General features: G+C 48.4%; 1 protein-coding gene across 1 annotated transcript in view; it reads left to right on the top strand.

Annotated features, from left to right (window-relative positions):
* Positions 1–24650, top strand: part of SLC22A23 (solute carrier family 22, member 23) — a gene marked incomplete at its 5' end in the record, with an annotated part of 173960 nt that overhangs the window by 131998 nt on the left and 17312 nt on the right. The window contains one exon of the mRNA XM_008579196.1: positions 16628–16755. Coding sequence (XP_008577418.1) covers positions 16628–16755 — 128 coding nt within the window. The remainder of the gene's footprint in view (positions 1–16627; positions 16756–24650) is intronic.

Below are 24650 nucleotides of genomic sequence, written 5' to 3'. Positions count from 1 at the left end.
AGGAGGCAAAATCCCCAGGGGGCAGTTCCTGGGGTAGGAGCACTAAAGACAATGGTGTGGAGATTGGCCAGAAGGGATCTTCTGGTCAAGATGGTGGACTGAATGGACAGGGACCCCTCCAAACACACACACAAATGCTAGATAAAGTACAAAATTAAAAAAAAAGAAAACAATGCTGAGCTCCAGTGCAAGAAAGGGAAGTTCCCAGGGACCAGACCAAGGAGAGGATACCAGTAGCAGCACGAAGACAGCTCACAGGGCATCAGAACCAGAAAGAAGCCCAAGGAGCTTGGGTTACAAACCTGCCCAGGTGTATGGAGCTGAGCTTTCAGGCCTCTAATGCAATTAGAATTGCCCTCTTTGAAAAAAGCAAGGAGTCGAAACTTAGTGACAACAGGACTGGAATATCTTTGCCCACCACAGGGACTCAGCCCAAAGCTCACTGATTGCCTCGCCCTATGGGCAGAAAAGTTTCACCTTGAAGTCTGCACCACACATGGCTTACATGTTCCAAATTCCAGCCACTCTCTAAGGCTCAGAAATCAATGTAAGAACCAGTGAAACTCATTGGACCCCTGAGGGTCCAAAACAGAGCCTCCCATGTAGGCTGTTAAAACTCACACCACAGACAATTCTTGTCAAAGATGAGCTCACAGGCAAAATTTACAGAACCATGGGGAAACCATTAAGAGGGCCAAAATCTGTGGATTGGGGAGTTTACATCTCAGGAACTACAGAAAATAGAGCCATCTAAAAGGGAGGTTACTTTAGCTAGTGTTTGTTGAGTAGTTACATCTCCCCCACACCAGTGCTATTCTAGAGACCAAGTGTTCTAGATAACTGCACATGCACATGAACTAGTCCCTACTCACTCAAAAAATACATTACAGGGGGTGGGGGGAGCCCACAGACTGTAAACCCATAAACAAGCCAGCCATATGCTTTCATATAATCAGCACTGTGAAGAAAATTAAATAAAGCAGTGCAACAGAGAGTGACAAGTTGGGTGGGCAGGACAGACGTCTCTGAGGAGGTGACATTCATGCTGAGATCTAAATGTCAGAAAGAGGAAGTCTTACAAAGTTCCGGGTGGAAAAGTGTTCAAGGCAAATAAGAGCAGCCAAGGCAAAAGCTGGCATCCACCCGGCTCATTCTGGAAGAGGAGGAAGGAGCCACTGTGGCTGGAGCATGGACGAAAGGGTGGGAGGAAGGTGACTCACTGATGTGGGTGGTGTCAGACCCTGACTTGAGCACCATTGACTTATTCCAAGCAGCTATAAAAACACATTGAAGGGTTTTGAGTAGAGGAATAATATGCTCTGAGTGGATCTGTCCGCTGTGTGGAGAGTGGATGGGGTGGGCAAGGGCTGAGGCAGAACCAGAGCCAGCCCACTCTTACACTGGCCTGTGGGTGACATCATGGCACTAGGGGATGGGCAGGTGTCAGCCACTGAGGTCTGATTTGAGAGGTGCTTTGTAGGTGACCCCAGTGAGACTGGCTGGTGGATCCAACATGGCACATGAGGATAAGAGAGGAAGTGGTGACTGGGACTGGGGAGGCTGGAGCTCTATGAAATGTGCAGGTTCAGGGTAGAGTGGAGCCTAAAATTTTGTCCTTTCATTAGAGTTTGTACTGCAACTGAATGAAATAACTGCTGGGGGAGAGCCTTGAGAAGGAGGGTTTTGATCTTGAGGGAAATGGAGGAGCCACTAAGAAGAGTTTAGAGACTTGATTGAAGCTGCAGCTTGTTTTAAAATGTAGGTTTTATTATTATCCAGTATAGTGAGGTCAACAGATGAGGAGGCAACTTCCATTGAAAAGGTAGTTTATTACTCACAGTTCCTGAGGAGGGGGCATGCCATTCCACAGAAGGCCACACGGGGGAGCACCAGGGTCCGTCAGGAGGCAGAGGGAAAGAGGGAAACGTGGGCAGGAGCCTTTATCGTGGCTTCTGCAGGGTGGAACATGTGAGGCATGGTAAGAAGGTTTAGGACTGGCTAATTTGGATAACTTCTGCAGGCTCTGGGTGTAGGGACTGTCTGTACTTATCTGATACCTGTCCTGGGGTGATGAGAGCTGGGGAATAGTGACTGAGAGTGTGAGAGCCTCATACAGGAGGTGGTTGAGATGTGGGTTCTGAATTGGATTGTTTGCATGGGAAACATTCACTCACAGGTGAATCCTTTACTCGCTCTAGGAATTAGCTAACACTGGGAGGGGCAGTCTTACCAGCATCAGCAAGGCCCCAGATGTCAAAGCATTGGAAAATACTCTACAGAAAATCAAAAGGCAGCCCTTCAGCAGCTACAAGGTTACAGAATGTCCTGGAATGAAATGACCGTGAGTGTGAAGAAGCCGGCCAGGGAGAGGTAGTGGCAGCAGCAGTACGTGGGCACAGAGACTGGGCAGGGATTCCCGGGGGTGGGGTGGAGTGAGTCCAGATGCTCTCTGGTGACGTGGAAGACGGGCCACATGACAGATCTTTGCCCCAGCAAGTGGAGCCCAGCTGGGAGGTTAGTGTTGTCATGCGAGCTGCTGGGAGATGCCCATAACACTATAACACATGTAGCCTCTGGGCCTGGGGCCAGCTGTTGTTTCCTACAGGCTTTAGGGAAAAGGGAGCGCTGCAGAAGCTGAGTGGCCGGAGAGCAGGAAAGGGTGTGCTCACCTGGATGTTGGTACTCCAGAGTGCTTTGCAGAATCAGTCGGCCACTTTGTCATGAAGCAAGAACAGAAGAAGGGAGGATACTTGTGTACATTTTCTACCTGAACATAAACCCTGTCAAAAGTACTGGGTAATTCCACTGATGGATGCAGATGCCTGAGGCTGAGACCCACCCAGTCTTTGTACCTCTGGCTACTAGGACCAGATAGAAATGCTCATTTAGTCATTTTGCTTGGGCATTTATTGTCACATAGGAAAGGGCAGTAGAGCTTCAGTGCTAATCTGGAGTGGAGTCATAGTTGACCAGTTCTTTTTCTGGAATAAATGTGGAATTTGTCCAGAGTCACAGCAGACACATGGTGTGTGTGTGGGGGGGGGGGACTCAAGATACTAAATATATGAGGAAGGGAGAGTCTCAGAGGAATTCTGCCTACGTCTGCTGGGAAGATAAAGTGGCAGGAGATGCCGAAATGGACGAGGGGTGGTGGGAAGGGCCACTGCTTTCTAATCACACAAACTGGGAAAAGATGTCCATTCAGTGGCTGCAGCCTGCACCAGAGAGCGTGATTGGTGACAGAGCACCTCTCTCGGCCTCAAGCCCTTGTGCAAGGCACAACCTGGTCACTGTACATCTCGGAAGACCGCAGTGGAAGATCAGGAAGATAATACTTGGGAACAGTGACAACTGCTTTCCTGGGTGGGATTCACTGTGAAGGAGTGGCACAGGCATAAGAAGGCGGCCCACGTGGTGTCTATGTGAAGAGTCTTGGAGGGAACCACGGGAAGAAAGAATTCCAAGAGATAATGAAGACGTGAGTGCCACTCTCCCACAGCATGGGCACGTGCAGTCACCATCCGGGGGGCCAAGTGCACACTGTTACTTGTAACAGGAATAAGTGCACGTCTGCTCTGCACCCAACGCATGCTGGTGAACAGTGTGATGCCCATTCAGTAAGCTCCCCAAGAGGGCGGCCAGCCCGGCACACGAGTGTCTCCTCCTCTTCAAGCATGTTTCCTATGCATCAGGGGTGCCACCATAACCTCGTGGCACAGCCCAGCAAGGAAGGGGAGCATCACACTGTTACGTCTTGTGCCTCCATTGTGGAAGATGTGGGCACTGTGATTGATGTTGATTGATGTTGATCGGTTGGTGGGTTTATTCCTGTTTTTAGATGGGGAAACCGAGGAATCAAGAAACCTTCCCTAGAATACTCAGAAGTGTGGGAAAGTCATTGAAAACTGGTTTTCCATTGTCCCTGGACCAGCAGCATCACTTGGGAACTTGTTAGGAACACAGTCCTCAGACTTGGCCCCAGGCCTGCTGAAGCGGAATGTGTGAGGCTGCCTGCAGTCTGTTTTAAGAAGCACCCAGGGGTGCTGCTGAGGGCAGAAGCAAGAGGAGCACAGTCACATGCCCAGCACCCTGTGACAGAAGAAAACACTGGACCTCCTGCATAGCGAATGTAGGACCTGATGCACCTCAAACAAAGATGTTAAGAAGGTGCAAAAGGAGATGCTCGGAGTCAGCTGTGTAGAACACACACTTTTTGTACGTGAAAGAGGGTTTGAGGTTTTGTAGTGAAATGAAAGAAACGCCGTCCTTGAGGGGTCAGTGAAACTGGATCGCCCAGTCCAAGTCCAGTGCAGGGACCATCCAGGCAATGGAGTCCTAGGTCTTCCTGGAAGTGAGGAAAGAAAGTGCTTACGTCTGCACGTGGGACGTGAACCTGCGTGCATGCGTGTTGGAGTCTTCAGTCACGGCTGTGTTCCTGGTTAACGGGAGGGGAAGGTTCCCTGCCCCGCTCATCTCACCGCCCCGCTCACCTCACCGCCCCGCAGGCAGCCATCAGACGTCTCCTGGTGCTTTCTGCTTCCCATGCATCCCTCCACCCCTGCAGGAAGCATTTGGGTGTGGTTTTCTTGCACTCTCTCCCAGGACTTTTCATCAGGGACCTAGTTGGACTCGCCTAGCATGTATTCTGCATGAACCACTTGGAGAAAGAACAGCAGACGTGTGAGAGATGCGTGAAGCCAGTGGATTATTAACTATGTTGTGTTCAGCTGGAATTTCCTTCTGATGCGAGAAGAGCTGTTGCGATCGGTGGGATCACCAAAAGCATCTGGGAAAGCAGTAAGAGGCTAATAAGCTGTGTAGGAAATATCTAGGAAATTAGAGAAAGACCAAGGTGTGCTGCGTAACACTGGAGAACAAGTGATACGCCAGTCCCCCAGATGAAAGGCAAACTTGGAACGGAGGCCGTGAGGACAGGCCATCATAAAGAGGGCGCTGGCTGGGGAGATGGGTTGTGCAGAAATCCTTAGGGAAAAGTGGGCATACTAAAAGGCATTTTAATTTTTAAAAATTCTATGAGGAAATCCATTATAAAACATTTAAATAGCTTCAGGTTAGCTAAATGTCTAGTTTTTGTTTCTTTTTTTAAATGCAGTCGTCCCCCCACATCCACGGTTTCACTTTCTGTGGTTACAGTTCCCTGCGATTAACGATAGTCCAAAAATACTATGATATTTTGAGAGAGAGGGAGGCCATATTCACATCTTTTATTATGTTGTATTGTTCTAATTATCTTGTTTTATTATTACTGTTGTTAATCTCATACAATGCCTAATTTATGAATTAAATGTTATCATAGGTTTGTACGTATAGGAAAAAGCACAGTGTATGTATGTAGGGTTTGGTGCTATCCGTGGTCTCAGACGTCCACTGGGGGTCTTGGAACGTGTCCTCTGAGGATAAGGGGGACTAACAATACCAGTATGTAAATGGTCCTAACTCTTGGCTCTTAGAAATATCATTAGAAATATCTTGGCCAGAGTATTACATATTTGTAACATTTCTTGAAGGTCTGTTTCTTAGACAGCCCCACGAAGCACTTTACACAACAGCTCCTTTAATCCCCCTGAAGACCCTCTGAAGTTGACACGAGGACAGCCTCCAGTGCTGATGAGGAAACCAAAGCACAGAGAGATTCGACAGTTTGCTTAAGGTCCCATAGATGGTAAGAGGGGCCGGGGTCTGGATTCTGGCCGGCACTCCTTGGCCGGCATGAAGACCAGCAGCTCTCAGCTTAGTCACCGCACCGTGGAGCTGCGAGCCCTGGGAGGACACGGGCCACTGAGAGCACAGTGCGCACATGTGTGTATGCGCACGTGTGATTTGTGAGGGCGGTGGGGTGGGTGCTGAGCTGTTGGCAACTTGCAGAAAGCAGGGAGATGTCTAGGTGCTAGCTGCCAAGTGACTGCCGCACTGGGAACTGGAACGTCCTCGTGGGTGGATAGAGAGAGGCTGAGGAGACCCAAAAGAGTGGCAGTCCTGGACAGAGGGGCAGGACGGTCTCATTCACTCATCAGAATTGGCTAGTAAGTGGTGACTTGCGGGGGCGCACCTGGGGTCCTCCCACAGACCCAGAAGGAGAAGGAGCCGACAGGATTACCCCTGGTGTTGGGACCGAGGGATCTCAGGGAAAAGTGAGCCTGCTGCCCGCCAACCCAGCCCCGTGAAAGAGACACTCAGACGGGGCAGGGATTGTGTCAGGGCAGTTCCACTTTACTGCCATTACACTGTAATTTATATAAGCAAGCAAGGAGGGGCCTTCCATGAACTAACCAATCAATTAAAGGATCACGCGGGCATGCATTTTGTACTAACATGTTGAGCTCAGCGATGGCGCAGGGTTCACGAGTGCGGAAATACTGGAGGACCAATGAAAACCTTTTGGAGCTGTCTTGGGTTACGCCTCCCCTACTACCCGCGGGCGCCATCTTCATCCTCCACCCACAGGCACCATGTGGCTCACAGATAATGTTTGCTCCTAAAAATGGGCCCAACAGTGATTTGTTTCAGCTGGACTTGGGACAGGTGTGTGGTGATGGCAAGGCCACCTTCCAGAGCCAGGTGTGAGGTTGGGGCGGGACCAGCCAGGAAACCACCTGGATGATGAGTCAGTGCTGTGGCACCATTTGTCATCATGCTGGGGAGAGGCTCATTGTAGCTCCTAGGACAGGCTACTGATACGCAGGTACCAATAAAATCCCAGTTAGAAGCAGCAGCAACAGAAACCCACTGTTCCTCTGTCCACTAACTTCCCCAGTGGTTTTGCAGCATCACATTATTTTTTTTTTATCATTTGCAAAAGTGCCACATTAATTCCCCCTACGGCATTATGTTTTGAATGCCCTGTGTGCCTTATACTTCCTGAGGCCTGACAGTTGCTTATGTGGATAAATTATTGAAAGGAGCAGGGGCGGGGAGGTGGAGAGTCAGCCCAGCTATACTCAGGGTTACAGGTTGTAGATGGGTCTGTGTTTTAGGTGAATTCCAAGTATTGCCTGCTAATAATATGAACTGAGGAACATTTTAAATTTATCCCATTGTTACCCAGTCAGAGTGGGTTAAGCTCCAGAGACGTTTTAGGTACTGACTTACTCTGCTCGCACAAACCTAAGGCAGCATGAGAACGTTTGTCCAATGCATTGCCGTGATCAGCATCATTTTTTACCTTTCAGAAGGGGCAACAGTGACCATCAGACCTAAATGTAGACGGAGACTGTTGGAGCCAGGCAAGGCCACGGTGTCGTGCCCCACCCTCTTCTGCAGATGTGGGGAAACTGAGGCCTAGAGGGGGAAGGAGACTTGCCCAAGGTTACCAAGCTGGCGTACAGACCTGGGGCTCCTGATCGGTGACCTCCACGATTTTTCTATAGCAGAAGAATTATGGAGCCTGGGTGTATATCACTTTGGATAACAAGAGACACAAAATTCTGAACTTCTGTGACAAATTAATGGGATGGTCACTTGAATTATGAAAAATCTACTTTTTCATCCAAGAGATTTGCAGTGAGTCCATCTGCCTTAGGAGAACCTTGTGGCCAATCTTTATTTGATTTTATGATACTCATCCATTCTCTCTACATTGCTAAGTTTAATGAAAATCATAAACTTTAATTTTAAAAAAAGAGCACAAATTTACCCATTTTCTATACCCTAAACCAAACCTTCTCACCTTAAAAAAAAATAATACCAACAGAACTAACATTGAAAAATAAAAATCTAAATGAAAGTTTATCTACAGGAGCCAAACCTATATCTTTTTTAAAAAAGCTTTGAATCAGAAACTAAAGATATTCCCCCAACTGGTATTTAAGTCAACTCTAGCCTTGGATTTAATTTCATTTTTTTTTAAATGTCTTTAGAATCTTGTAAAACTCTGGTACTTGGTTAATACCCCAGAGTGTCAGCAGCTAGAATCACCTCTCCAAGTCAGAAACACCCTTATTACAGTCCACGGCCTTTCTAACATAACACATCCAGGGGAAGTCGCGTGTCCACAAAGCCTTTGTGATTCCGCCCCTCCCCCAGCCCCTACTTGGTGTCCTTGGCTCTCTGCTGGGCAGGCCTGTTTGACAGAAACTCCTCCCTTGTCAGGCATTTATTAATCTACCTGTTCTCCTCCCTAGCTAGATAGTGAGCTCCTCAGGGCCCAGGTACCATGTGTGGTTCATCTCTGTACCAGTCCCTCCCTGGCACTTTGTTGTGCTCAGTACCTGTTTATTCCGTGAATGATGTCATGCGGAAATCACATAAGGGAAGGCTCACCTGTCTACCCAGGTATCGCCCTAAAACTAAATACTTTGAAAAATAAATAAAGGAATGACTTGCGGGTAAAATTAATTCAGTAAAGCATTAGAGGTTAGTCTTATTTCCTCCCTCTATTTTCTTTGAGTAAATTATCATAAATTAAAGAAGATCAATGTGCTTTCTATACAGAGAATTACCAAATTGGCATTTTATCAGAGTGGGTGTTCAATGAATTTGCAAAAAGGCAACCTGCATAGTATACTTGTTTATGTCAGATTCTCCACCTGGATAGAGGAATAATTTATTTTATTTTTAGGCATCGAGATAAAATTATCAACTTCACAGTATTTAGATTTATTATGAAAGGATCATGGCATTGCATTTTGATTAGTGATTCTGCTGAGCGATTGATTACACAAGGTACAATCCTAAGATGTAGAAGAGATGCATGAGATGTAAATCAGACAGGCTTGAGACTGAGCCAGATCTCTACTGCCGGAGCCAGGACAGGGATGGGGATGTGTATCAGCAGCAGTGCTTTGCTGTTAAACCAGGAATCACCGTGCTCTGAAAAGCACATGGAGAGTCTAGGGCTGGAGGAGAGGCGGAGGGGCTGTGCTTGTTTGAATTGTGTGCTCACATGCAGTTCCGAGGAGCGATGTGGTGGGACTGATTAAGGAAGCACAGGGAAACTCAGTTGTCTGGATACAGTCACATCATTTGCATGATACCACTGGGAAAAGATTGCCACATAAAGAAATCTTCTGTGTAACTTTTAAGAACCAACACTTTATTGTAGCTAATCTGGGTAGGAATCTTTCTAAAATGCATTTTCCCTACTTTTTAAGCAATGCTGTAAACATAGGATGATGTAGAGAAAATTCCACTAGTCTAGAGGTCTGAAGACCCAGATTCTGGGCCTGCTCTGCTGTTAACACAGCCCTGGCCAGGGCACTTGCTCTGCAGGGTCTAGTCATGGGGCCCGAGGGTCTGGGTTAAGTGCAAAGTAGAGACCCCCCCCTCTGAGTCTGAAGTCCTGTTGTGTGACTCTGCCTTTGCTTGGTGAGTGACTGAAAGCCTGTCGTTATGGCACAAGGAGCTTGTGTGCTACACAGTATGACCCTTCAGAAACGTCCACGTGTAAAGTCCACTCAGTCAGCTCCTGAGCCCACCCGCAGGAGGTGGACACCTGTGCTGTGGACTTGCCTGCAGGGTCCGGCCCTCAGCCCTCAGGCCTCATTGCTATCAGGTGCCCACCCTGCTCCCCCCAGCCTCTGCCCACCCTTTGTGGCCTGGGGCCTTCTCACCTAGAATTCCACCATCTGAGTAAGACCCCAAGGGCTCCTCTGTGAAGCACGTCTTGTTTTCCATGAGTGGACCAGGTAACCTCCTTGTTATTCAGTCAGAGGCCTCTTTCACTTAATTTGTGGTTCTTGGCTGGTTTTAGATTAATCGAAGCCACGGGGTAAGGGACCTGTGGATCCACAGGTTGTTTTGTGTTCCATATTCATGCAGGAAAATGACATTGTTCTGAAATTCAGTCAATCCTGCGTTAGTGTCCTTGGCTCACAGGTGGGAAGTTAATGTGCTTCCATGCAGGCCCTCGGGAAGGCAGCCACTGTGCACAGCACCCGAAGGACGGTCTCTGGACCACCAGGTGGGCAAATGTGTGCCAGTCTGGAAAGAAGGGAACTTTTTAGAATGAAACTGGCATTTTTCACTGAAATATGGGGGTAGTGTGATGCAGCTAAAGAAGCACAGGAGGTGTGCATGTGCCCTGAGTGTGTTCTGTAAGGACACATACCTGCCCCATGAAGGCCGAGCTACAGGGGAGGGGAGAATACAGGGAAGGGGCAGCCAGGGGCACTGGGCTTGGCATGACAGGTGGCTTCATCTTCTCTAAAATTTTTTCTTTTCATTGTAGCAAAATACACATAACAGGCAATTTACCACTTTTATCATTTTTAGTGTACAAATCAGTGACCACATTCACACTGCTGTGCAAGCATCACCACCATCCATCTCCAGAAGACTTTTCTCCTTCCCAAACTGACACCCTGCACCCATTAAACACAAACTCCCATTCCCCACCCCAGCCCTGGCAACCCCCTTTCTACCTTCTGTGTCTATGAATTTGACTCCTAGGTTCCTCATACAAGTGGAGTCACACGGTATTTGTCTTTTTATCATTGGCTTATTTCACTTAGCATGATGTCCTCCAGGCTCATCCGTGTTGTAGCATGTGTCAGAATTCCAATCTTTTTTAAGGCTGAAGACTCTCTCATTTATAGACATACCACATTTTGTTTATCCATTAATACATTGATGGAATCAGTAATGTTCTAATTTTTAAGTAGAAAATGGATTTGTCTGTGATGTACTTAATTGAGAATTAATCCCGTAGCCAAACTCCTTGACCCCGCTATCTCAGCTGTGTCCTGGGATGGTCACCCTGCCTCCAGCTGTGGCTGGGACGGTGACGTGAGCTGTGCCACCCCCACGGCCCTGCACCAGCAGGCGCTCGGTACTCATTGTCCACATGCGGTGCTGCCGGAGCTTATCCCAAATACCAAGTTGTGCTGAACACTCGTGGGGTCTGCAGTTACACCCTCGTCAAACACGCGAACGTTGCTGGTCATGCCAGAGGTTCCAGGAGGGGAGGCGAGTGGAGGCCACATCTGCTCCCATCCGGGTCAGGTCCCACCTCTGTGGAGTCCAGGCCAGTTCGGGTGTCATTGCCGAGTTAAGTGCAACGCGTTTGGGTCCTAGAATTGTGGCCCTTCTTCCTGTCCTGAATATATTTCTGAGAAAGGCTCGGGTCCGATCGTCATTCTCCTTGGAGCGAGAGGTCCGTTGGGTGTGTTGCCATCAGGAGAAAAGAGAGACTCTGCCCATGATACCCAGAGGTGCTCGTGGGATGAGGTGGGTCAAAGAGGGGAGGAGTCCGGCTGAGCTGGTGGCTCAGTGCCCCGAGGCAGCTGCCTGTACGTGCTGCTGAGGGCAGGCTGTGCCCAGTGTCCACCTGGTAGTAAACATGGCTTCCTGTGCCGTCCGCACAGCGTGCTCACGGTCTGTCGGCAACATCTTCCATGCAAGCACTCGACACAGCGAGAGGAGACATCCTCAAGCCTCCACCACTGTGCAGACACCTCACTGAGGACTCTGAAACGTGCTTGGTGCCACAGCAAGCTGGGATCTCTCTAGCCCCGAGGGACCTCCGACGCACACAGCCTGGCAGCACCTGTGCCAGCTTCTTCCTGGCCCTGCATGACCTCAGCTCCCACACGTGCTCTGGGGAGCGCCCTCGTCCTGAACAGTTCTTCAGGAGCCAGGAGCAAAACACCCTCCGCTCTGCAGCTCTTTGTCCTCGCTCTGCCCCTTCCTCCCATGTGGGGTTTAGGATATGAGCAGGACAAGTGGGGACTTCGTTTTGCCCACATCCTTCCTGCCGAAGCCCTGGGGGACAAGTTAGCATGGTCACTTGTCAGGGATGGACTTCAAGATCCTTTAGGTCTTCCCAGCCTGAAAATCTGTGGAGTCAGAATGGTGGGGAGCAAATCCCAGCTCTGCCGTTTATTGGCTGTGTGATCCCAGGCAACACTCTTGAACTTGCTCTGCCTGGGTTTTCCCATCTGTATAAAGGGATAATAACAGTACCACCGCATAGTAAAGATAAATACTCCCAGCCTTGGAAAATTCCTTTTCCACTCCTGCAAACCGTTCACTCCCGACTTCCTGTTCCAGCATCTGGGGCTCACACCTCTCCTCACAGATGTGTTGCGGTAACAGACAACTACAAAGATTCGCAAAAATGACAAAAATCCCTGCTGTCCCAGCACAGCCACTTCTGCAGCGAACTGCCAAGCCCTCTGCTGGGAAGCTGGCTTTTACGTCAGTCACCTTTGATGGTTGCAGAAGTCGGCTCTGGGGTCGCTCTGCAGCCATCCGAGTGTGAGGGTACGCCAGGCAGACATGACCTCCACTGCCTACTGTGCTTTTTTATGTTTTGTTGAAAATGATCCATTTCTCTGAGGTTCAGCAGGTTCCTCTCAGGTTCTGCACCGCTGGCCAGTTTTTTAATGTGCGTGGCATTCTTACATCATGTACTTGTCAGGAGAGATTTCATCACATTCCCATTATGTGACCACACTGCACACTATCCAGACTAGAAGAACTGCCTCTGGGTTTTCTCGTAGGCCAATAGTCCGACTAATTTTTTATGACTTTGCAACAAATTTGAATCCATGGAGAGTGTTGTAAAGCTTAAGTATCCCACACATGTGCCCTGTGGGCTCGTGGCTGCCTGGAACACCTGAGGAAGCTTTGCTAGAACAGTACTTCCCAAGTTCCAGGCACTTGAGTGCCATCTAGGCAATCCGGGATGGCTGCGTTGCCACATCCACCAAGGTTAAGGGTCTGTGCTCTCTATATAGACCATCTGGTGGGTTCAGATCCCAGCTGTCCTGTTAGATAGCTGCGTAATCCTGGGTAACACACTTGAACTTTGTCTGCCTGGGTTTTCCCATCTATGAAATGGGAATAATAATAGTACCATTGCAGAATGAGCTCAAGAGAATTAAACACATGGGGAACTGATAGAACGGTGCCTGAGATCATGAAGCCAGTCGTGAGGAAGGCGGTTTGCAATGCCGTCTGAGCTGTGTGGCATCTGCCCAACACCTAATGCCCAAATCTCCTGGGAGACCACTTTCTCTTTATGTCAGTTGTCTCTGGTCCTGTGGCTGCAGCTCACAGACTCCATAATGCTCAGCATCTCCTCTGCCTGGCCCTGCCTCTCTCTCCTCAGGTCTTCTCATCTCATACCTGGCATTCTGGCTTACCAGCGTGCAGCATCCTAAACACAACACACTGTTTCTCACCCCCTGCCTTACCTATGGGTCCTACCACCACACACACCCACAGCACACCAGGCCTGACCTACACCTGCTCATCTTCCAAGACAGCCCAAGCAGAGCTCCATTGCATGCCATACCACAAGGCTTCCATCCAAATCTCTTGTAAGTCATGTTTGTGTGTACACGCAGGCATACGTACACGTGCGTACTTACTTTATTTATCTGTCTATCCATTTACAGAGGTCTCCTGCCATAAGACATGAGGTCAGGAATGTATTCATTTGAAATGGATTTGTAGTGACAAGGTTCAGTGCATATCAGAAAAAATAATTTGGTGACCCATTGAAAGTGTGAGCTCCAAAAGAGGCCCGCACCCACTTCTTAAATCCTAAGTTCACACGATGCTATCCTTGAAAGCTTTTCTGCAAGCTTTGCAATTCTCAGAGACTCTCTAAAAAGGAACTTGCTCGTCATCACTCCTCATAAGGATGTTTATTTACTGCTGTCAGTTTTTAGTTATGCAAACTCTATTTTCTTTAGACCCCATTTGGAGGTGACAAAGACAAGTAATAGAGAGTGGCTGGCCACGCAGGGGAGCAGGCCACATCCCGAGGCCCGTCATCTGCACCCACTGGCTGCACGTGAGGCCCCCCACGTGGGGCTCTGGTCTCTGCCTGTGGCTTTGGAGTCTGGGAAGAGGATAGAATCTTCTCCTGCAAGCCCTGACAAGAGGCACAGTGGGACTGCATCCTGCCTGGGATTCATACCTCAATGGACGGAGTTCCAGTAATAAAATGTCCGTCATGTTTGCATAATGCAGGGCTTTATCTTGAAGACAGAATGATGCTGTATACGCCACTTTGTATTTTTCATGAATTGTCACTCACCTCCATCCAGCCATCAGAACCGTGTAGAGTGAGCTCATTTCTACAGTTCTCCCCTGTGAGCTCATCTCTACAATTTCTCCTGTGGGGAAAGCTCAAGGATAAACCCTGGACCAGGACTTGAGATTGCCAGGGGCAATGAAAACATTGTGTTCTGCCTAGAGATTCTTCCTCACTGTCTGCAGGTTCCTGTGCCCACAACCCCGGGCACAGGGATCCTGGCCCAAGGGCGGAGGGTGGGGCTGAGGCTCCCCCTGCTGTTCTGCCCTCTGGCCCTGCCCTTCCCTGCACAGCCTTCGTTCATGGTCTTGATTCTCAAAATCCATTTCCTGCCATGGGATTAGTTCAATAAACATTTGATATAAATAATTTTAAATTATTTTAGAAGGACACAAACTTCCACGTGTCATATCCCATGTTTTAACATTTCAGAGACCACCCGCAAAATAACTTGTGCTGTCAGATTAACATATTTATATATTTTTTTCATAGGTAAGAAAAAAATCCCAATGGGAATAACAAAATGTTTAGAATCAAATCACAGATGTAGCTAAAATGATACTTAGATGAAATTTTGAAGTCTTAAATACATATACTAGAAAAATTAATGTTTATGATCTATATGTTTATCTCAAGAAATTAGAAAAAGACATCAACCCAAATACATCAGAAAGATGGAAATAATATAGATAAGAACATAAACTATAGGGGTTTGGCGTTTGTGTTAGGTTATTTCATTTTAAGAAAAGATCTAATAAAAATATGGCAAAATGTTAATATCTGTATAATATCGATGCATGTTATGTTATATTCTGAATGTTTCTGTTTGCTGGGATTATGTTATTCAAAATTAATTTTTCATGGGTGGAGGCCAGGAGAAAAAACATTAACTTTGATTTAAAAAAAAAATCAGCACCTACAATTTGTGACATGGTTTTGTGGCTTTCCGTGTGAAGTGAGAGCTCTGTCCAGGGCACGCAGCCCTCCTGCCCCTCTGTGCAACTGCTCAGGGGCACAGGTTGTGACTCTTTGAGAAGTTCCCAGGTCAGCGTTCAGATCAGACCATCCCACATGTACCACCACATGCAGTGGGAGCCAGCCCAGCTCTTTCTGTACAATACAGTCACAGCAGACAAAAAACTGAAAAGAAAATACCTTTTTGTTCAAAAATGTAAGGGAGCGGCAGCAGCTATTAATATCATTAGTGATATGATTTTGAAATAAAAATCTACCACTTGTCTCAGTCCATTCCTGCTGCTATAAAAAAAATACCTTAATCTGGATAATATATAAACAACAGAAATTTATTGCTCACAGTTCTAGAGGCTGGGAAGTCCAAGATAAAGGCACCAGCAGATTCGGTGTCTGGTGAGGGCCCATTCTTCATAGATGGCACCTTCTGTGTGTCCTCCCATGGTGGGAGCTCTCTGGGGCTTTGTTTATAAGTTAATCCTATTCACATTGGGTATTAGGTTCCAACACATGAATTTGTGTGGGGGCAGGGGGAAGGACATGCCAACGTTCAGACCGCAGCACCACTAATATTTTTTCCAGCTTCTGGATACATTTAATTAAAGACTCTCCTGAGCTTGCAATGCTGGTGTGAAGTAGTTACAATGACTTCTTACCAGTGTCAGTCGTGCTTTCTTGATACTATGTAACTAAAATATAATAGAGTGGTAAGTGGAATACTGAAGGCTGCAAGAGCTGTGACTACCAACTTCAACTTTGTCCACTTTTGTCACTCCTAGTCAGGATTCTGCCTCATGTTTTGAAATAAACTTTTTTTGGCACACAGCCACATCCACTCCTGTGGGTGCGGGGCTGCAGGGTGGAGCGGAGGAATTACGACAGAGACCAATTCACCCACAAAGTCTAAAATATTGACTGGACTTTTACAGAGAAAGTGCACCAACCCCTGCTCAAAACAGTCACACTGTTCTCTTTGACTGACTTGTAAATATTGTCATAAACATAAACTTACAAAATTAATTGATAATAAAACACTAGGGCTTTTTCCCCCCATTGGGGCTCCTTAGACGACATCCTCTTAATAAATGAATGAATAAAGCTCCTGTTGCTGATAAAACTTGAAAACTAGTGTGTTCTGGCATTGTCAAAGGGAGAAATGACATTCAGCTCACAGCAAAATGGGAATAGTCCTGAAGGGCAGGCCTGTGAGAGTGAGCCTTCCAGTGCTCACACACTCAAAAGAACTGCCAGGTTGGGCATGTTGAGGCATTTTTAAAACTTAAAATGATTCTGTTAATATTTTGTTGTGACAAAATACAACAAAAGCAGTCCTTCAATGAATTATTTATACATGGTTTAGAAATCCATGGTTATTTTGAAAGAAATACACTGATTTCTGGACGCGGTTGGTAGAATGTTGTTTGTATGTGCAACATATTGAAAGTCTCAATTTTTACGCTTTTGAAAAGGAAATTGGAAACTTTTCCATTCCCACAGTCTTATCGCCCCTGATTGGGCTGCATGCCCAGAGCACCCATCATGGGCAGACTCTGAATGCGACCTGCCCGCGAGGCTCCCAGCCACCCCCTGAGCCACACTCCCGGTGCCCTGTAGAATTGGAAGACATTCACAATTCCCTTTGTGTCTTTGAAGGATATTCCCCGAGTCCCTCCGGTGGCTAATGGCTACCCAGCAGTTTGAGTCCGCAAAGAAGCTGATCCTGCACTTCACACAGAAGAACCGCATGAGCCCCGAGAGTGACATCAAGGGTGTGATGCCCGGTGAGTACACCGCGAGCCGGCTGGGTGCCAACGGGCTCCATGAGCAGGTCCCCGATGCGTGCACTGGGTTTTTTGTGCCAAATGGCTGTCTTGGCCAGCGCTTCCATTCTCCTGTAACAACTTGTTCTGCATAAGGGCAGCAGTAGCGGCTCGAGTCTAGGAATGTGAGTGAATTTAAATTCTCTCCCTTTTCTAGGTGTTGGTTTCTTTCATGATCAAGTCCCACACACTGGGGTGCTCCACATCGCCTGTCCAAATCCAGAAGCAAGGCCTGAGCCAGATAGACACCTGCTCTTCAAGGGTATATTTGGCTGCTGGCACACAGCCCAGCCTGCCTGCCAGCCGGGTTTAAATACCACCAGAGCCCTGGCTCAGGGTGCAGGTGGCCTCCACGACCTCTCTTCCCAAGTACAACCTTCAGAGAGCCACATTGACTATTTCTGGCCATGACCCATTTGTTGAGCAACTGAAGGACAGGAAAAGAGAAGTATTTTTGTGTAGTGATTCAGATCCATAGAAGTCTCATGTGCCAGGAGCATTACCACAAGCTAGATTAGGGCTTTCAAGTTGTGGATCGATAAGTATCACCAGAAGGCTGTTAAAATCCAGATTCCTGGGCCCTCCCTGGCACCCAGAGATTCTGACCTAGTAGATTTGGAATAAGCTGAGAACTTACCTTTTCTTCCTGTCTTTTTTTATTTTTATTTTTATTTTTGGGGGGGGCATTTGGCCAGCACTGGTATCCCAGCCCTGGACTTTGGTGTTTTCTGCACTGCACTCTAACCAGCTGAGCTAACTAGCCAGCCCTAGAACTTGCATTTTTAGTAAGTACTAGAAGAGATTCCAATGCAAGTGGTGTACAGATCTCGTTTGCTCTGACCGACTAGCCTAACCTGAAGACCTGGTATAGACTATTGTTATAAAATTCCCCGGAAGAGTCATCCACAGGCCCTCATCCGAGAGAGAGTGTGCACATTTCCCCCGTGATCGGATGATTCACTCATCATCTAGCAGGTGCTTACTAAATGCCTGTGTGGGCCAGGCACTGGTGTAGAGCAGAGAAGCAAACAGGCGGCACCTTGTGCTCACGGAGCTTGCCGGCAGGTGGGGCCGGCCAACAGCGATCAGGAGGGATAGAACAGTGGGGCAGAGGGACAGAGGGTGGTGGTGAGTGACCATGGTTGGGAAGGCTCCCCAGGCACAGGTGAGCAGGGACCCGAGCAAGGTAGGAGATTGTGCCTGCAGGTCTCCTTCCTCAATGGGGAAGGGATATGTGGCAATCCCAAATCAGAGAAGCCCATGGTGCCTACACGGCTTCTCGTTAGACTCCCAATTCCAAAGACCTGGGGCTCTGTGTCAGTAGAAGCTCTCTAGGTGCCTCTGCTTGGCCAGGAGGACATCCCTGCCACCACCTGTGCCTGTGACCTGAGGGACCGGAGGGCGAGGCTGGGCCACTGCCTCTGCTGAGTGCCACGTGGTCTACCAAGCACTTCAGCACAGGCAGAAGAGTTCGAGTGAACCCAAAGCCCTAGCTTCAGTGGAATGAAGAGGGACTTGAGCCAGGTCTGGCTTTTGCGCAGGGTACTGAGTGCTGGTGCTTAGCAGAGGGACATCTATGCCACTTGCTATCCAGGGGCAGTGATAACAAGACAACACACAGTACTTTTGTGGTGGTCACTGTTGTAAATCATTCACAAATATTAACTCATTAATTTATTTAATTTATTGAAATATGATTGATTGTACATATCAATGGGGTACAGGGTTGAATATCAATACCTGTGTGCAATATGTGCTGCTTCAATTAGTATAATTAGTATATTCAACATGACACAATGTAATCATTTTTGCAGCCATTTACCAATTTCTCACTAATTTCTCTCCCCCTCTCCCTTTCCCACCTCTGGTGGCCTCAGTTCTGTTCTCTCCTTTTGAAAGTTCAACAAATTATTGTGATTGTTGTATCTTTCTTTCTTTTTTTTATTTATTTGTTTTTTTACCTCCCACTTACGAGTGAGGACATGTGGTATTTCTCTTTCTGTGCCTGGCTTATTTCACTTAACATAATTTTCTCTAAGTTCATCCATGTTGCTGTGAATGGCAGAATTTCATTCTTTTTTATGGCAGAATAGTGTTCCATTGTGTATATACCACATTTTCCAGTTGTTCATTGACGGACACTTGGGTTGGCTCCAACTTTTGGCTATTGTAAGTAGAGCTGTGATAAACATGGAGTGCAGGGATCTCTTTGACATGACGATTTCAATTCCTTTGGTATATACTCAGCAGTGGGATTGCTGGATCCTATGGCAGTTCTATCTGTAGTTGTTTGAGGAATCACCACACCATTTCCCATAGTGGCTGCACCAATTTACAGTCCCACCAACACTGTAGGAGGGTTCCCCTTTCTCCATATCCTTGCCAGCATTTGTTATTTTCTGTCTTTTTGATAACGGCCAGTCTAGCCAGCATGACATGGTATCACAGTGTGGTGCTGATTTGCATTTCCCTGATTTGACTCATATTTAACGTTCAGTCCTGAGTGCTCCACTCGTATTCACATATTTCCTCACGACAGTCCCATGAAGTCACCAGCTGCTCAGCAGTTGAGCCAGGATCTTCTCGAGAAGGTGCAGGCCCACCAGAGGTGCCTCTCTGTACCGCTCTGGAAGGGGAGGGCAGCCTTGGACACGGAGGCACCAGCGCTACTGTGAGGAGGGAATGAGCAGTAAATGAAGGTTTCTCCTTTTGGGCCACTTCTGCTAATTTTGGACCAACCAGATAGCATCCCCAAATCCCCAGGCCCCATTCATTAGCAGCTTAATGCCCTTAAGTCTCATAGTACACTTTGTTTCTGGCATTTCCCTAATTAAATCATTGTACTCCGCTTCTTTCAGGTTAAAACGTGGTCTGGGAAAAGCTTGTTTTCTCAGTCCTAATTACACTTATTCATTTCCCTCCTGTTTTGGGAAAGTTGGTACCAAATCTTTTGCTTTTTTTTTTTTCTCCCTTTCTTTGCTTATGAGGTTTGCTGGTGCTTATTTCTATCCCAGTGTCCCAGGCAGGAGGCTGGGTGAGCAGGAGTTGGCACGTGTGACTTCATGAAGGGGAATAAGGCTTCCCCTCCACTCAGGAGTGGTGGGCATGGCAGTGGTCCCCCCATGAGGCACATGCTTTCCCTCTGTGTCTGCTCTATCACCTCCTGCTGTCACATGCATTGATGACAGCCCCGTGGCAACACGGCCCCACACTTGGGCTCAGCCGCATGACTGCTTTATCAGGCTCAATCTGCCACTTCCAACTTCCTGATGCCAGACTCATCTTTCTGCATGGAATCTTCCTCCCACGGCTGCCTTAGTTTCCCTGCCAACATCCGGTCTCTCGCTGGGCTCACTTGCTGCCTCTGTCGGGTCCCCCTGTGTGGCTCCAGGCTCCCTGTGCCTCCTCCCTCTGCAGCCATATCCAGCGTGACCTCATCACATCACCACCTGCTGGAACACTCCCAGGGCATTTAGGGCAGATCCCAGATCCTCCAAGCCTCTCGGAGACCCTGTCTGATCTCTTTCTACCTCCCCCGGCCTTCTTTGGTTCCCATGACATGTGCTCTCCTGCTCTCCACAGGGCCCTCCCATGCAAATTCCCCGTCCCTTCTGCCCCCACTCTGTCTTGGCCAACTCCTGTGACACCAGGTCAGCCTTCCCACTGTACACTGTTACAGCTGCACACTCCACTCCATGTCCCCTCATCCTGGCTGTCACAAGTGACTCATGGACTCCTCACTTGTGCCATCACCCTGCAGAGCTGCAAGGCTTGGCAAGGCAGAGCCCCAGTCTCTCGAGCGGCTGCTGGCTGTAGCCCCAGTGCCAGCAGAAGACCTGATGCGTAGCAGGCACCCCATGAATGTTTATAGATAGATGAACCCTGGTCTCCTGGAGTCAGGAAGGGTTGGGCTTGCTGTCTGCACTGCCTCCGGGTAGATGAGCGTCCAAGGCCTGGCCATAGGTGTGGAGGCGAAGGAGGGGCTGTGCGTGCCTCTGTCATGCACCCTCACCTTGGGCTTATGCTAGAGGAAAAGCTGACATTCCGAAATTTTCTATCTCTTTTAAATAGAAAGTTTCAATTTCTTTTAAAGCGTCTTCAGTTGATCTTTGAACATGTCTGCTGTTCTCAGTAATGTGCGCAGCTGTATTATTTCAGATATTGGATATGCTCCCGAATATCATTCTCACCAAGTCAGTCCCACAACCTTAGCATCAGCTGACATGCCCAGCACTGACAGATGTCCTTCCTGCATGTTCAGTATCTACAGCAGGAGCAGAAGTCTTGCTGGTTCCACATGTGGCCATGCAGACTGCAGCCCCCGAGCAAAGAAACCCAGAATAAGAGCCACACACACAGCCCTCAGTTTTAGGAAAAGTAAGACGAGCCAGGAGCCTGGGCAGTGACCCCGCCAGGTGTGGGCATTCAGCCCACATCAGCACCTCCTGAGGGATGGCAGTTCTCCCTGCCTCACAGGTGGGGAAACGGGGTGCAGTGGGGCTGAGTGTGAGGAACTGTGATCCCCGCTGCTGACGCTCCGTCCATGGGAAAGGAGCTCTTAGTGGAAAGCCAGCCCCAGCAGAGGGAGAGCAAACCACTCCCCTTTTTCTCTCCCTGGGGATGAGCCACATGCAGGGAGTAGGTGTCCTCCGTCCTCAGGCTCCATGTCCTCTCCAGGCAGCCCCCTGGAGAAGTCAACCTGCTCCAACATAGCCAGCGGGGGCGAACGAGTCTGCATGACCCAAGCGTCCCGATCTCAGGCCCCAGCAGGGCTCCTTCAGCCCTCAGCAGTAACAGAGCCTGGGTTTCGCCCTCTCCTGCCTTACTGTCTTGTCCATCTCCTCCCAAGTGAAGGTGCCAAGAGGCCACTGCAGCATCCCCAGTAATAGGTAACTTGCCCAAAGTGAGACTAACCCAGGCTGCTGCCCAGAACCCCTGCCTCCAACCCATGTGGTGGCATCGCCACCTCTCCCATAGTGTCGCAGGCTGGGGCGGGTGGAGGCATGTGTGCCCAGAGACAGTGGCAGATCAGCAGTGCTGGTGGCTGTCAGACTTCAGCTGGATTTTGAAGACTGGGCTCTCTAAGGCATCTTTATGACAAGCTCCGTCTCAATACTGTCATCTCCTGCTCACTCTCGGAGCACGTTCATTCTCAAGGGGCCAAATGCCACCTTCTATATCTGCACCCAAGGGCGAGGGGCTGTATAGCAGGGAGGCCACAGGCACTTTCTCCACCTTGAACCTGGGTTGGGGCCTTGGTGCTGTGTCCTTGGAGCCGTCACTGTGCATGTTCTTCAGTGACCCTTGCAGCGGGCCACGTGATTCTCTTCCTCCTCCCCCTGTTTGTCTTTCCTTGTCTTTATTTCTATAACTGACAATTTTCCAGTTCCACCACTGACACATTAGCCATGTCCACAAATCAGAAGCGAAACCAGTTTGGGTGGTGTAAATAACACAAGGTCCAAGGTTCCATCCATTACCAGACCGCCACACACACATACAAGAAAGCAAAGCCACTTTATCTCGCAGCCACCCAAGCTAGCTCAGACTCTCCTCTGTGTGTGTTCCCTGCCCCTCCTGAGCCTGGCCTCGGGTGAGCCACTCCCGCGTCCTCCCTCTGCTTTCTCAAGGACCCTGACAAGTGCAAAAGCCGGGCTTCTGCACAGCCTCGTCAGCCCCTGCGTGCACCCAGAGCTCTGGCCCTGACCGCTGGGGGATCGGCGGCTGCAGGGTGGCGGCGACATACCTGGCTCGTCAGAACTATGTAGGCTGCGCTCTGTTTCTCATGGCTCCACCTCAGGATGGCCGAAGGGTTTGGGAAGGGGACGGCCGAGGGGTGCTTTCAGCAGCAGCGCCCTCAGTTCTCACGTCTGATGACTGCTCAGGCCTCCTTTCGCTCCTCTTATTTTCCTGTACAAGGAGTCTAGAAACGTTCCTAGGTTACCATGTGATAACTAGAGAGACAAAAAGCCTCTTGTACTCAGTGGTGTTTGGGGTCTCAGAAGTCAGCTAATGTTTCTTATAACTCAGTGGACTTTTGTCCCAGAAGAACAAACTTAGTGCTGCAGAAGTTTCAGGTTGTTATGGATAGGCTGGTGATATGAGTCACAGAGACCCTGACAAAATATCTATAGCCCTGGAAAGGTTAATTTAATTCCATTTAGGTAATGCGGTGACCGACGCAGGCTGCAGTCAATTGTTTAGACTGGCTCTAGGGTTTAATGTTATTAAAAAACTCAAGCCATAATGCAGTTGCCACAGCTTCCGTAACATTGTATTTCACATACAGTTGTGCATCAGGAGTCAAGTCTGGGCCACATGAAAAAAACCTTTAAATTTATACGAACATGCTGATGGACACTTACGTTTTCTTCTTGGAAGACTCATCTGGTGAGAAAGTGTGGCTATTGTAATTGACTTCTGATGAGTTTTACAACAACAAAGATACTCAGTCCATTGGATCCAAGATTATCTGTTAAACATAGTATTTTTATGCTCTTTAAAATGCTTAGTTTTTTAATTGTAGAGAGAATATGTCTTTAGGTCAAATTAGCCTATTTTTGCTGATGGGAAAGTAAAGGTCGTAAGACCTCGGGAGCCACAAGGGTCCATGGACAGACGGCCAGGGTGCCAGTCGTGCGGTGTGTGCACAGACCTTGATCTTTGCACCTAAATGTGGGAGGAAGAAATTTCTGGAACCTTCAGAGGCAAAGAATTCCTCAGACAGCAAAGGTTTTGCCTTCTGCCTTCTATGCCCTGGGTGGTGACACTGAGTCCAAAAAAATTGTTTTAATAAAAAATTCCTAAACCCCTGTGGTTAAGCAACATATTTTTCCTTCAAACTGTAAGGAATGAGGTCGTGACCCTCCTGTCACCGATGGCGGGGGAGGTAGAGGAGGAGAGTTGAACTTGGGCCAAGTGTGGGGGAGGGTCCTGGAGGACACTGTGGGGACAAGTCCCCAACAGGGGGCTGCTCCGTGTCCTTCCTACAATAGTTATGTGCCTCCAAGCATGAAAGGCTTCCTTGGTAGCTTGAAGCCCCACCCCCACGACTTTTTTTTATTTTAAGTAAGTTTCTTATTTTGGAATAATTTTAGATTTAAAGGAGAGTTACCAAGACAGTTCAAAATTTCCATCTACCCCTATACCCCTCACTCGGTTTCCCCCGTGTCGACATCTGACAATACCACAATGCATCTGTCACAGCCAAGAAGCGCTGCTGTTGACCACGCTCCAGCCTCTGTTCACACCTCCAGTTTGTGCACTGATGCCTCTTCCCGCTGCGGGATTCCAGCCAGGACCACATATGGTCGTCCCCTGTCCCCAGACTGCTCTGGTCTGTGACAGTTTCTCAGTCTTTCCTTGTTTTTATGACCTTGACAGCCTTGAAGTCTCCTTTTCCGTTTTTAGCTCATAAGTAGGGAACTATTCCACAAGGACAGCCCTGTGCTAGGAGAGCAGAGAGGGGACCAGAGGGCTGAACGCGCTTCTACCCGCAGACGTGTGGGCAGGTCGCTCCTGGAGGCCGAGGCATTTCCTTCGGCAGACTTGTCAGTCTGCGGCGCTGCTGGACTCCGTTCAGAACGGCTTTCAGAGCTAGAAACTTGGCCTGATAACTTTATCCCTTGGAGCCAAAACACTGTCCATCTGGTTCAGCTCCCAAAGACCCGACAGTTACCTAAAACATGCGTAGATACATGTACATGTATGTGTGCGTGTATGTACACACACATACCTACTGTCATACATATTTATTTATTTGTCTTTCAAAGATTCATGTGCTCAAAGGGCAGCTTCAGCAGAAGTAGCTGCAGTCCTGGGAAACTCTGCCCCACGGTTGAGGAGCTCTCCCACGT

The sequence above is a fragment of the Galeopterus variegatus genome, unplaced genomic scaffold (genome assembly GCF_000696425.1).
Source record: "Galeopterus variegatus unplaced genomic scaffold, G_variegatus-3.0.2 Scaffold1827, whole genome shotgun sequence".
NCBI classification, from domain to species: domain Eukaryota; kingdom Metazoa; phylum Chordata; class Mammalia; order Dermoptera; family Cynocephalidae; genus Galeopterus; species Galeopterus variegatus.
The sequence above is the reverse complement of the archived record's forward strand: the minus strand, read 5'-3'. Positions and strand labels throughout refer to the sequence as shown.